This window comes from Microtus oregoni, unplaced genomic scaffold (assembly GCF_018167655.1).
Source record: "Microtus oregoni isolate MIOR12 unplaced genomic scaffold, Mior012 000009F_ref0000495, whole genome shotgun sequence".
In the NCBI taxonomy this organism is placed as follows: Eukaryota; Metazoa; Chordata; class Mammalia; order Rodentia; family Cricetidae; genus Microtus; species Microtus oregoni.
In genome coordinates this window covers 24,473,955-24,487,685 of record NW_024543068.1, presented here as the reverse complement: position 1 = coordinate 24,487,685, position 13,731 = coordinate 24,473,955, and the positions used below count along the sequence as shown (strand labels likewise).

The following is a 13,731-nucleotide window of genomic DNA, read 5'->3' as shown; positions in this document are numbered from 1 at the left end:
GCACTGAAATTTTATGAAATTATAGATAATTCAAATATTAAAATTCAGCATTCTCTAATCCCTGGAAAAATGACTTGCTGGAGTGTGATTTGCATGTATACATAGACTGAATATATCCTTATTATCTAGGGTTTATGCAACTTGGTCATCCTAGACATGTACGGAAACATTATTATATGGAACCAAGAAAACTACCGGTTGTTTGTAATATTTCATCTTCCAGAACTGAAGGCCTTGGATGGACTCCCAATTGTGAGTTGTTTGTATGAATCATGCCGTTTGATCTACAGTGCATGTATGCGCATACTCACAGGTCACAAGCACCTCAAATATTGCTCATCTCTGATATTAGACTAAAATCTCACTGTGATCATTAAAGTCTACCTCTCCAAAGCTCTTTTTTGGACCTGGATGTTACAGTTCGCTTACCTGACCAATTCTTAATCATCTCATATGAGACAGAGAAGAAAGATGGTGCCTGTCTCTTCATACACTGCTTTCAGTGCCTCCAAAGTGAGTTCAGTGAGAGTGGGCTCAGCAGGCAAAGACCGCATGGCACAAGCGTGAGGCGCTGAGCTAGGATCCCCAGATCCCTTGTAAGGCTACAAAATGTAATCCGCACCTGTAACCCCAGTGCTCCCAGAGTGAGATGGAGGTAGACAGATTAATCCTCAGAAGCCATGGTCCAGCTAGCCTAATGTGCTTAGCAGGGGACATAAAGCAAGGCCCAGAGACCTCCACGTGCGCACGTCATGGCACAAACACACCTACAATAATGAAGGGCAAGAGCTAGAGGTGTGATTTCATAATGTGTGACCTGGGTGAAATCTCTAGTAAACACTGCAGCTGACGTGTCACAATTCCATGGAGCGGAGTAAGAAAAGCACACACCACAGCACCATCACCCCAGCTGAAGAAATGCTTCTTAGTGCCTGGAAAAATGCAACTGTGTTAACAATTATAAGAACTATATTTGACCCCAAAAATGTAGCATGGCAAGATTCCTTTAAAATAGTAAATGGGGAACACGGGACTTAGGGGTGAGTACAAAATCCTCATCTGAACCAGGTTCTAGAACAGGCAAGTTCATGCAGGACTCCCAAGCTCCATGTAACAGGGTGAGTGTCCAACAGATGCAGGAAGAACACAGTTCCCAGTGTAATGGTACCTAGCTCTCAACAAATAAAAACGTGCATCAAATATTTCAGAGAGTTGAGAAACAACCCTGGACAGTTTAGCACTCTGAGAAGAGTATTAATTATAGCCCCATCTTTTCAGGGTCTCACTGAACAAAGCGTAGTCATTCCAATAAACACAAATGCTCCAGAACTGTGTGTGTTGGATGTGGTCAGTCCCTCGATTTCAGTAGGGGTGGATTTTTATGTGTAGTCTTATGTGACCAGCATTGCATTTCCTCTCAATGTGTTGGGGCTCTTATTCCTCTTACTTATATGCATTTGAAAGGGGCCCTGAGAGAGATAAATGTAGGGGGAAAGGTCTTATTCTATTTGTTGGTGATGGGTATTATAAGTATTATATAGGTATTACAAGTATTATAAGTATTTTTCTTCTCATTTTAGCATCTTAAAAGCTCAGGAACAATTTTATGGTTCAATAGTAGACAACTCTAAAGGATATTATATTCTCTTTGTCTCTAACCCTAGTTTTTATCTGTTCAAACTTATGCTGTTTTTGGTCTTGATATTCATTATTTTGTTTATGCTTTTATTGTTTTCTTATTTATTATGTTTCCTGTAAGCTTCTATATGTCCTTTGTAGAATGGGGTATGTCAAAAATCTATGAATTGATAATGAAACATGAAGAATAGGCTGGAGAATTGGACTTCAAATTAAAGGGAATGGGAATGTGCTAAATATTTTCAGAAGGGTAATTATATATCCAGAACCATATATTGAGAATGTTCATCTAATAGCAGTATATGCCGAAGTAGAGCAAATAACAGTCTTTCAGAAATTACTAAAATATTACAGGAGCAAAATAATGAGAAACTGAACCAGAAGGAGGTGACTCAGAAGGCTGGCTGGATGTGGTGACACTCACCTTTAATCCTATCACTCCAGAGGCAGCAGCAGAGGCAGGCAGATGGCTGTGAGCTCGAGGCCAGTATGGTTGACATAGTGAGTTCCAGGACAGCCAGGGATGTGTAGAAAGACCTTGTCTCAAAACCAACCAAACAAACAAAAACAGAAAGCTGAAACTTGAGAGAAATACTGGGGAAATTAACAGAATTTATCGCTCATGGGCAGCAAACATGCAAAGGTATCTACAAAGTCAGCAACAATAGTGTTAGTGTGATTGGGGGGAGTTGGGGTTACCTCTTTGGGTTCTTAGCCTTCCAAAAAGAATTTTAAAAGAGACTCACTAGGAAGCTCAAGGTCAATATTCCTAACATTTAAGAGAAAACAACAGGGCAAGCAAACTAGAAATCTCAGCAGCCATTGGGAGAGGGTTTATGAAAAGGAGGAAGAGAGAAAAATCTCACCTTTTGAGTTAGGTCAACAAGGACAGCAATGGAAGTCAGTGACCAGTCACATGGCCGCAGGTAGCTATATGGCAAAAGGAGGGAGCTTCAGAGAAGGATTAAGAAGACCCAAAATGCCAGCAAAAACATGCTTAGACTTTGGTTAGTATCCAAAAGAAAGTGATAGAAAAGAAAAAGAGAAAGTTACATTCTTCTGGTCAACGTAGTGGTATTTCCTGAAGAAAAACTACCTTATCTCATTAAGGGATAATTATTCTCAGCAGTTCCTTAACAGGGCTTTAAGTGAGTAAACCTTCCTGCGGGTGCTCTCTTGGAAAAGTAATTGACAGACCCAGGTGAATTAACTCTTGAGGGAGGAAACCATGGTCTGCCATGTCTTCACTCAGGTCAGATGTGGATTCCATGCTTTTGATCAGGAGGAAATAGCTTTCCCTTAATGAGCCTTAGAGCCCTGATATTCTCCAAAGGCCCCAAAATACAGTATGAGTAGAAGACAAGCAGCTTTGGGGAAGAAGAGAGTCACTTTCAGACCTACGACATTTTATGAGGCATTAGATTATCTGGCTAGAGATATCAAGCAGGCAGTTGAAAATATGGGATTAAATTTGGATATGGAAATTTCATTCATTAAATTGTTTAGATTTAGAAATAGTTTGAAGAGGGCAGATAGTTAAAATAAAAGCAAAGGAGTGCCTTGCTGCAGGCTGACAATAGTTCGTGGTGGGGCCAGCATTTACTTTCTGGTACTTAGATGGAATAGGCCTATTATTATCTAAATGTTTCACAGTTATTGTCATGCCAGGCTTCCTCTTTGCTTGTCCACTGACTAGGAAAAGTTGGGTGGTTCTAGGCTTTCTTCTGTTTTTGGGCTTCCCAGCTGGGCATGTATAAGACAAAAAAAAAAAAAAAAAAAAAAAAAAACAGAATCATGGTGTCATTCCTCAAGCCCCGGAATCTGTAGAGCCCTGGTATCATCTTGTGTGTGTTTCCTCTATCCGGTGTGCTAGGTGGGTGGGGTAGCTGTGAAGAAGAATAAGAAGTGTGTCTGCGTCATTTGCGTCTGGAACCAGAGGTCATCTGTAAGAGAGGTCATTGCCTTCTAAATGTCCTCATAGGAACCTCCGGAGATGGAGAATGCGAAAGATTTGTTTGGTGGTAGACTTACGTCTGACATGATTGCTGAACGACAAGGACACTCCAACTTTGTCCAGATGCGAGAACTAAACTGGACTTCGTCATCCATCAGGTATAACCACTTTGTTGTGTGGATTTGTCATTAAGATTACATGTGTAATTATTAACCACATTTTTTCTGACTCTCCTTTCCAAACACTCCCAATAATTGTTCTAGTCTGTCTCCGACACCCTTTTAAATGCTGCAATAATTTTTTTTTTTTTTTGGTTTTTTGAGACAGGGTTTCTCTGTGGCTTTGGAGCTCGTCCTGGAACTAGCTCTGTAGACCAATTTTTTTTTATTATCAGAAACCATGATTAAAAATGTTTACTACTCATATATTTTTTAAGAAATAACAAAAATGTAATTACATCTGAAAAAAATCAAAGTTAGTAATAAAAAAAAAAGCCTGCTAACACTTTTAATTGTACCTTATTAATTCTAATGGGATCCTTAGATGCACGATAGAACATGAATATGGAATTATTATGTTCAGGCTCCAGAATTGTCTGGCATCCTCTCCATGACCACAGACCCCAATCACCATTCTCAAATGAGTATTGAAACCAACGTTGTGAAGGATTTCTGCAGATCTCAGAACATCTGGTCTCAGTGCCCTCACTGCTGTCTCCTTCCTGTCTGTTCCTTTCACTTCTTGTCTCTTCAGAAGCAGCCTTCTTCCCACATGCACATGGAAGTTTAGGACCTGATTATTTTATGACACTCTGTCAAGTTTGCTGTGATTTCATGAACTTGCATGTTAATCTGTAAATCAACTGAAAAATGTTTATTGTATAAGTGGCTTCTTCAGTGATTGTTTAATGGTAATAGGTATGGGATATTTGAGTAATCAAATTCTATGTCATTTTCTTCATATTTGTGCAATAAAAATTCACACTTAGCTGGACATCAGTCTCCACTATTTGACATTACATAGAATTGGTCCAGTGAGGATCTTTTGTGCCTTTGGAGACATTTGTGGAGGAACTGGCCCTGTCCTATTAAAATAATGAGTGTGTTTGCTTCCTAACTCAGGACTGTGGATCTGATTCCTGTTGACCAGTTCAGGAATGTGTGCAGCGTGAACCTGCAGAACAACAACCTGACCTCGTTCAGCGGCCTCATCCACCTGCCCAACGTGAAGGCACGTGGCTGAAAGCTTGATTTGCTCTCAAAGGCTTCACGCAAGCTTTAAACTTCATTTTACATTAAAATACATTTCCTTATTAAGGTGTCAAAATTATTCCCTAAATTGTATTTTATTGTTTTTCACTAATCAAGGAAAAAGATCTTAGTCTTACCTTCCAGCATTTTTATTTTTTTAACGATCTATCTTACATCCTTGACTTACAAACAGATCTTACTCTTCAGGAGGAGATGAGATGAGCGGCCATGTCTCTAGTGAGCACACATGTAATGAAGCTGAGAATAAGGGGTTCTCAAAGCAGCCTCATTGCTTCAACTCGGTCAGCAATTAAAGGCCTCTACACACAGAAACAGAAAACTTTCTAAGGAATTATTTCATCTGTATCAGGCTTAGACAAACCAGGAGTGCCGCTCGGGAGAGCTGGGTAGCTGGCTAAGGTCTTGGATGTTTTGTCTCTAGTGATTCTCCAAAATGTATAATCATTGAAAACACACTCCAAGCTAAATCTAAATACTTTGGGATAAATTATTTTATTTTTCATGATAATATATTACTAGTTATTGTCTCTATCGCAAGTATTAGTCAGCCCATTTTAATATATTATTGGCATTTGATTAATAAAGTGTTCTTTCTGTAGGTCTTATGCCTCAACTATAACCATATTGAATCAATCATGCCTAGACAAAAACCTCAGACTCACTTAAGCAACAGACAACTGCTCTACCAGAAAGTGCCATCCAGCGGCTATGGACAGCAAGGAACCTCAAAACTAAATAGGTACTTTTTAAAATTCTTTGACGCACTAAAAACAACCCAATCTAATGCACATATTTGGCTGATTTTGAGAATTATTTTAACAAATTAGATGCCGAAAATAAACTTCACAAATAAAAAGATGAACTGTGTCTATGTCATTGTCCCCCCAATTCTAACATTAATGGGAAAGATGTCATTTGTGAAGATCAAGATACATCTCTAACTTTCCTATACGTTTATAAAAGGATGGGTGGATGGCTAGATAGACAGACAGATGGACAGACAGAGATGTGTGTGTATGTAAAATGTGTGTGTGTATCACCAAGTCAAAGTATTTTCATTTTTTCTATGAAGAATATTCCTTGTTTCTTCGCCATCTTTATTGAGGTACACTTTGCACATAACAAAGTCACCAGCTTCAGTGTGCCATTTAATGATTTCTGACAAATGTTTTCCATCCTGTAACCATGACTAAAACCACAGTGTGAAATAACTGCCCCCTCAAACCACCCTCAGTTTTCTTCGCAATCCCCTTTCCCCACATACCAGCCTTTGGCGATAGCCACTGATCTGCTTACTTTCCCTATGAGTTTGCCTCTTTCTAGAATTGTATAAGATTGGAATTATATCGTAAGTACTCTTTTCATTTTTATTAGCATTATATTTTATTAACCTTGTACTAATTAATGGGTCTCACTATGGCATTTCATATGTGTATATACCATACTCTGGTTATCTTCTGTCCCCTACTATTGTATCCTTCTCCCTATCCCCCATGCCCCTGCCTTCACCTCCAGGCCCTCCTCCTAGCGTACTTTTTGAGACCCATCTCTCGTCATTGCAAGGTCCACTGATTAACTTCACTGTCCTGCTGTGTACTGTTTCAGTATATGGGTATACACATGTAAGCCCCCTAACTTATTTTTTTTCAATATTTTTTGGATGTGCAGAGTTCTTTGAATTCTTTATAAATTTTAAGACAGTTCATTTTCTCTTAAAGAGCTTTGGATAGAGATTGTATTTACTCTCCTATCAATTTGAAAGAATTTTCATTTTAATAATATTCAGACTTCTAATCCACAAACATGAAAAAAAATTTACTTACTGATGCATTCATTGGTTTAATTCAGTTATGTGTAGTTATCTATGTATAAATTTTGTGCTTAATTTTTGGAATCATTCTAAAGTGTTCTGAAATTATTTTCTCTTACACTGTTATAAACAGTATAAGAATTGTCTTCTTAATTTTATTTTTAATTTTTTATTGGCATTGGAACTTCAGACTATTTTTATTATTTTATCTTGTGGCTTTGATGGAGTAATTTATTGGCTCTATTAGTGTTTTTGGTAGGTCTGATAGAATTTAATATATACAGGTATTATATCCTTTGAGAATGAAGATAACCGTACTTGTTATGGAATACAGCATTTTTCTTTTTCTTGCCTGATTGTATTGGTTTCACTTTCCATTGTGGCTTTCTGTACTTAATTCTTTTCCATATAAACATTTAAGAGATAAAATTATTATAAAAGCACTCTCGACTGTCATATAGCAAAAGCTCATGCAAACTTTCATCTTACTTTCACTTTACAGAGAATACATTTCAAACCTTATTTTATGATAAAGTTGCTTTCAAATGTTCTTACGACCTCAAACTGTGTGTTTCAGAGATTCAGCAAGCAATGAAAACATGGCTCCGATAATGCAGAGTTTAGAGGTTCTTCATTTGGGATACAACGGAATTTGTAACTTAGTCCAGCTACAACTTAACAGACTAAGAAACTTAAAATTCCTCTTTCTGCAGGGTGAGTAGACATGCCGTCCATAAGTCCTGTGACTGAGTGGATTATCTTGCTTTAACAAACAAGTGCCAGCCTCATCATTTACTCTAATGGTCATTGACACCAAATATTTAATAATAGAAAGCATTTTTCCTTTAATTTAGCTGAATATTATCAAATAAGTTTTTAAAAATTAATTGCATATACTCATTGTGCCTGATACTATTTACAGGGACATTTTCATACACGTATATATTGTATGTTGAGGGTATTCTCTACCTCCCTTGACTCCCCCTTCTGCCCCTCATTAGTCAGTGCCCTTTGTTCTCTTAGATGGTTTCACTACCATATATGAGATTTGTTGTTTTGAGACTACCTTTTAATTTGATTAACATGATTATCTCCAGTTGTGTGCATTTTCTTGCAAAGAATACAATCTTGTTCTTCTTTAAGTCAGGAAAGATCCATTGTATATTTATCTGTCATATTTTCTTAGCTGTTTCCCTGCTGTTGGACACCTGGGGGTGGGAAGAAGAAATAATTGAGGTTCCGTGTGGCTAAATAATATACCCAAGTTTGCACCACTATGTCATGGTGCCCAAGTGTATCTGACTCTAAAGCATATGCTGTTTTGATCCAGAGTTGCATTAATATATACCAATAATGGCCTGGCCCACAGTGGTATCAATCAAAATAATAAGTCATAAATATTAGGATTAAGTGACTAATTAGATATATCAGAAAGAGAGGAAAACAAGTCCAAGATAATTTTGTCATTGAATTAACAGATCGACAAGATGGATTGCTAAGGGTAGATAAAATTTTGTGGGGAAAGGCTGCTCATTAGGGGTTAGGGAAAGCCAGTTTGTGTTACAATTGTGAGACAAAAAAATGTGTCCTTTTTTTTAGCTTTGAAAATCGTTTGATAAATACTTAAGTAAAGGCAGGTACATAAGCTGGGGCTCATGCAGCATGTTGTAACTGTTTAGGGAATGAGATAAGTCAGGTCGAAGGGCTGGACAACCTGATCGTCCTTCAGGAACTGGTTGTTGACCATAACCGCATCCGAGCGTTCAATGACAGTGCTTTTGCCAAACCGAGTTCCCTGCTGACCCTTCACCTGGAGGAAAACAGACTGCGAGAGCTGGGCAAATTGCAATCGTTGGTCAAGCTGGAGAAACTCTTCCTTGGATATAATAAAATCCAGGTAACGGTCCTAGGGGTACTGTCGTTGTGAGGTTCACATAGCTGAAATCCTCTGTGATCTGGACATAAAGCTCCCAAACGCACCAATTAGGGTGCCGTGGCTGCTGTTTAACAAGCCTGTCTCGGGCATCTCACAAGGCACGTGCTGTGCTCTGTTGCAAAGAGGTTTTCACCCTTCTAGGCTTATGACCTGGACAACATGCACCTGCCCACCGAGGCTAGTTTAGTCGAGTTCTGAAGTTGGTCTCACCATTCCTCTCTCACAGTTCGCACTTACTCCTCGATGCTCTTGGTCCAGGCTGTCTCTGAGTCTCTGCTGAAGCCTTCCTCTGGCCCTTTCACTCCGCCTTGTGTCTCATCTCTCTCACGGGTCTGGCGTTAACACTGCAGCTCTTCCCCCTCATGTCTTCCTTCTGTAGGAGCTTGTACCCAGAACTGAGCCATTGCTCTTAGGGTACAGCAAGCACCAACTGGCCCTTCTTAGACTGTCTCCTGAGGTCATATACAGGTACAAGGGTTGATACAACCTAACAGACTTTGTGTTTGTATCAGCGTTTTGGTAGTGACCTACACACCTGCCTTCACCAGTGTTGCTCCTGCTCGCCATACTTCTGAGGCAGTTTCAAAGACAGGCTGAACTGTACACTGCCCTGCCTGAGCAGGACCTGTGTCCATCTGGTCCGAATTCATATCACTATAGCACATGGTACATGGTAGACCTAGACACTTAAGTATTTGTCTAAGGCTCTATTTGCTAAGTTCAAGAAGGCTTTTCTGAGATAATATGAAATTCTCTCCAAAGTGAGAAGGAAATCATGAGTGATGTCCCTTTTGACTTAACAAGTAAGAAACATACATACCGAGAGATATGTCAAAATTTAATACAACTGTATGGTAGTCTGTGGCAAATCATAGGGATTATTCATGGATCATTGAAGGAATGACTGAGCTTTTGTGGTTGTTGAAGTTTAGCCTTCAATATTTATTCTTGAGATGGCGTTGGCCACTGAGTTTAAATGGATTGTTTTGCCGCTGAACTTAGGCTAAAGGCTGCCATTTCTGCCCTAGGGTGGCTTATAACTTCCTACACACGTTTTCTGTCATCTTTCAGTCCTGCCGTGTGGCTTTCTTTCCACATCGCAGTGTCATCTTTCCAAACCATGCAGTGGGAGTTGACAGGCTTCACTGGGGTTCGCTCAGAGGATCCAGTGGGAGCTGCCGGAAATCTAAGGCTTGCATAAAACTGCTTTGGCATGGTTTATGTTAGGAAATGTAAGATAACCAAATGATAATTTATTCCCTTTTACATAGGAAATTGCAGAACTGGAAAAGCTTGATGTTATCCCTTCTCTCAGAGAGCTTACTGTCTATGGCAATCCAGTGAGTATTTACCTTTTCGACTTATTCACTTCCCAATTATCATATGCAATTTTTCCTTATCAGGGGCATTGTTTGCTTTCTATTTTATCAACATCTGTTCTTTATCATTTCCTTCTTTTAGTTTCTTGAAATTTCTCAAAGAAATTTTTACTTTTCATATTTCTTAATCTCAATCATTTTAACTTAATATTAATTTCAATATATTTCTAATCAATATACTGTAGGTTACATAGTACTGCTCCAACAATGCCCTGAGAGTTTTTATATATGTTGCTTTTACTAATCTTCTTATCTCAAAATATTCTACTCTTCAAAAGACTTTCTCTTCATTTGTAAATTACTAAGGACTGTGCATAGATTTGCAGTCATTTTAAGTCCATTTTTCTAGTTTCTAGTTGTTATCTTCATCGTTTGCCTTAAGTTTTGGAGCATTTCAGTCAGAGAAAACAGGCTCTATATTCTAAGAAAATTGCTTTGTCACCTAGAATGTGGTCAGTGATTTGTTTGGCTGTTACATGTTTTGGAGGTCTTTCTCCATCACTGAACATGCTCCTGCCACATTGTTCATTTCCCTTTCTGTTTTTGTTTTTGTTCTTGCTATTTTCCTTTTCACTTGCTCTGGAACTTACTATACAAGCCAAGCTGGCCTCTGACTCACGGTAATCTTCCTACTCTAACCTCCCGAGTGCTCCACCCACAGGCGTGAGTTACCACGCTTATGCATTCATCTCAAAGAGTTTGTTGTTCTTTGACATTACAGACAGTGCTGAATACTTTCTATATTAGGGGTCCTCAAGATCACCACTATTTTAGAGATTTTCTAAAGAGATTCCGTGAGCATAATGTTTTCCTTGTGGCTAAGATCAGTTGCAATAACACAGTAAGGATACGGGACTGAGATCAGTTGCAATAACACAGTAAGGATACAGGACTGAGATCAGTTGCAATAACACAGTAAGGATACAGGACTGAGATCAGTTGCAATAACACAGTAAGGATACAGGACTGAGATCAGTTGCAATAACACAGTAAGGACACATGACTGAGATCAGTTGCAATGGCACAATTGGGACACAGAACTGAGATTAGTTGCACAACCATGGGATATGAGGAGGAAAAAGACAGAGTCTGGAGGAATCTGTCTGTATGTGTGCTTCCTCATGCTTTCTCTTCCATGGCAGGGGACAGAGAACACACTCTTCACTTAGCCACAAAATGGCATCTCTTATATGCTATGTCTTTATTCAAGGGAGCCCCTTAGAGACTCAGCAGTCCAAAAGTTGGAAGTTGATTACATAGGTACCCTTTCTCAACCAAGAACTGAAGTTCCAAATTCCAGATGGAAAAGAGGTTGAGTACAAATACTATTACTTTTAGTAAATACCAAGACATAGTGAACTACCCTTATCATCCAAGGAATGATAAGCACATGCCCAAGTCCAGGTACCAAACACTAAGAAAGAGCCATCCTTGCAAGCAGAACCTTCTGGAATCAACACCATCAGACCACTCTACTGAAGTCTTTCCACCTACCTTTTTTGCATATATGCCAATATTTTTATAGCAGGTTAACCCTTTGAAGAGATCAATCATACAGACCAGAAGATATTGAATAGGGCCTTTTGGAAAATTTCACATAAACTAATTATTTATAAATGAACTTTCATAGATCTCTCCCCACAGGCTGAGATTTTTCTCTAGCTAATGGGCAATGCTATCTGAACTTAAGAGGGACGAAAGTCTAAGTGTGGTGGCACACACCTGTGATACCAGCACCCAGGAGGCTGAAGCAAAAGGGCTCTTACTTCAAACCAGCCTAGGGTACATAGAGGGGGGGGGGGGAAAGACGAGAGAAAGGGAGATAAAGTGGGGGGGGGAAGAAAAGGAAGGAAGAAGCAAAGGAGAAAGACTAAACCTCTTAACAGTAGCTTTAGTTTAGAAATATTTTCTATTTTCATTGGACATAGCAGAAGATTGAGAAACCTCCCAGGAAAAAGTTTCTTCCTGGAGGATCTAATATTGTTTGTTTGGTTGGTTGGTTGGTTGGTTGGTTGTTTGGTTGATTAGTTTGGTTTGGTTTTTTTTAAAGACAGGATTCCTCTGTGCAGCCATAAGTTTCCTGGAAAACGCTCTGTAGACCAGGCTGATCTCAGAATTGGAAATCCACCTGCCTCTGCATCCTAAGTGCTGGAATTAATGGCGTGCACCACCACCTCACGACCTAAGATTGTAAAGTAACTGTCATGCATCACTTTTGTGTTCTTTCCAAAACTGCATTCTTTTGAAGGTGAATTTTCTCATGCAAGGGATTTGGTGAATAAACAATTATTTTTACCTTTCTTTAGATTTGTAGAAAAATGGCACATCGCCACATGCTCATATTCCGCCTGCCGAATTTACAGATGTTGGATGGAATTCCTATAACTACAGATGATAGGACAAAGGCTGAGTTTCATTTCTCTGAACTACAAGCCAAGAAAAATTCGGTGACTTTTCTTTTTATTATAAATTATTGTAAATTAGCATTATATCATGTATTTTTTACTTAAATGTTTAAGCATTTGTGGTTCTGTAAATTATAGTATTTACTTAGTGGCTACTATCAAAAGCAGCTCTTTTTTCTTAATAATACATTTATATAAGACAGATTATTTAATGCTTGTTTCTTCAGTACTTCAGGTGATGCCAGAAGGTAAGAAACTCTCAGTTTTATAGAAACTAACCATAAAATCGCTTCAGTTTAGGCAGAGAGGAACAAGGGGAATTTTCATTTTCACTTTCTGGACTATGTAGTTCATCTAACATAGATGTGTGCTGCTATTCTTATAGATTTGTAAGATTACTGAGCTTTTTACCCATGAGCCCTAAAATGTACCTGACCATGACAGGAACAAAATTATAGAATGAAGAAACAATAGAAACAGGGTTTTAGGAGTTTAATCATTAGCCACTTTTGTTTGTTCATGATCATCCTCTAAGGACCAAATTTAACACAGAAAGATGGTGTCTTTTACACAGAGATATAGAATTATGAGCGTTGAACCCTTGCAAAGCTTGAAGAAGAGACAGGAGCAGGGAGTGGAACCAGTTGAGACTTTTAGGGCAATCCAAGAGATGTTACAGAGACCTGGAGCAGGTGAGGAAAGGGGTAAAACTAACATTACTAGAAGCAAAAACCCAAAGACATTGCAGTCAAGGAGCCAAGATTACATTAAGAACCTTAAGGATCTTCACTTGGGAGGCAGAGGCAAGCAGGTTTCTGAGTTCATGGTCAACCTGGTCTACAATAGAGTGAGTTCCAGGACAGCCAGGACTACACAGAGAAACCCTGTATCAAAAAAAAAAAGGCCAAGAGAGAGAGAAGGAGAGGAGAGGAGAGGAGAGAGAGAGAGAATGGAGAGGAGAGGAGAGGGGGAGAGAGAGGGAGAGAGAGGGAGAGAGAGAGAATGGAGAGGAGAGAGAGAGAGAGCGAATGGAGAGGAGAGGAGAGAGAGAGAGAGAGAGAGAGAGAGAGAGAGAGAGAATGGAGAGGAGAGGGGGAGAGAGGGGGAGAGAGAGAGAATGGAGAGGAGAGGAGAGAGAGAGAGAGAGAGAGAGAGAGAGAGAGAGAGAGAGAATGGAGAGGAGAGGAGAGGAGAGGAGAGGAGAGGAGAGGAGAGGAGAGGAGAGAAGAGAAGAGAAGAGAAGAGAAGAGAAGAGAAGAGAAGAGGAGAGAGGAGAGAAGGAGAGGAGAAGGGGAGAGAGGAGAGGAGAGGGAGAGAGGAGAGAGAGAGAGAGAGAGA

General features: G+C 39.3%; 1 protein-coding gene across 1 annotated transcript in view; it reads left to right on the top strand.

The window, feature by feature from the left end:
• Lrrc9 (leucine rich repeat containing 9) overlaps nucleotides 1–13,731 on the top strand; it is a 67,227-nt gene that overhangs the window by 51,838 nt on the left and 1,658 nt on the right. Inside the window, exons 23-31 of the mRNA XM_041658442.1 lie at nucleotides 130–252; nucleotides 3,620–3,750; nucleotides 4,714–4,822; nucleotides 5,463–5,602; nucleotides 7,251–7,387; nucleotides 8,353–8,570; nucleotides 9,881–9,949; nucleotides 12,295–12,435; nucleotides 12,621–12,641. Of these exons, the coding sequence (XP_041514376.1) occupies nucleotides 130–252; nucleotides 3,620–3,750; nucleotides 4,714–4,822; nucleotides 5,463–5,602; nucleotides 7,251–7,387; nucleotides 8,353–8,570; nucleotides 9,881–9,949; nucleotides 12,295–12,435; nucleotides 12,621–12,632 (1,080 nt within the window). The 3' untranslated portion in view covers nucleotides 12,633–12,641. The remainder of the gene's footprint in view (nucleotides 1–129; nucleotides 253–3,619; nucleotides 3,751–4,713; nucleotides 4,823–5,462; nucleotides 5,603–7,250; nucleotides 7,388–8,352; nucleotides 8,571–9,880; nucleotides 9,950–12,294; nucleotides 12,436–12,620; nucleotides 12,642–13,731) is intronic.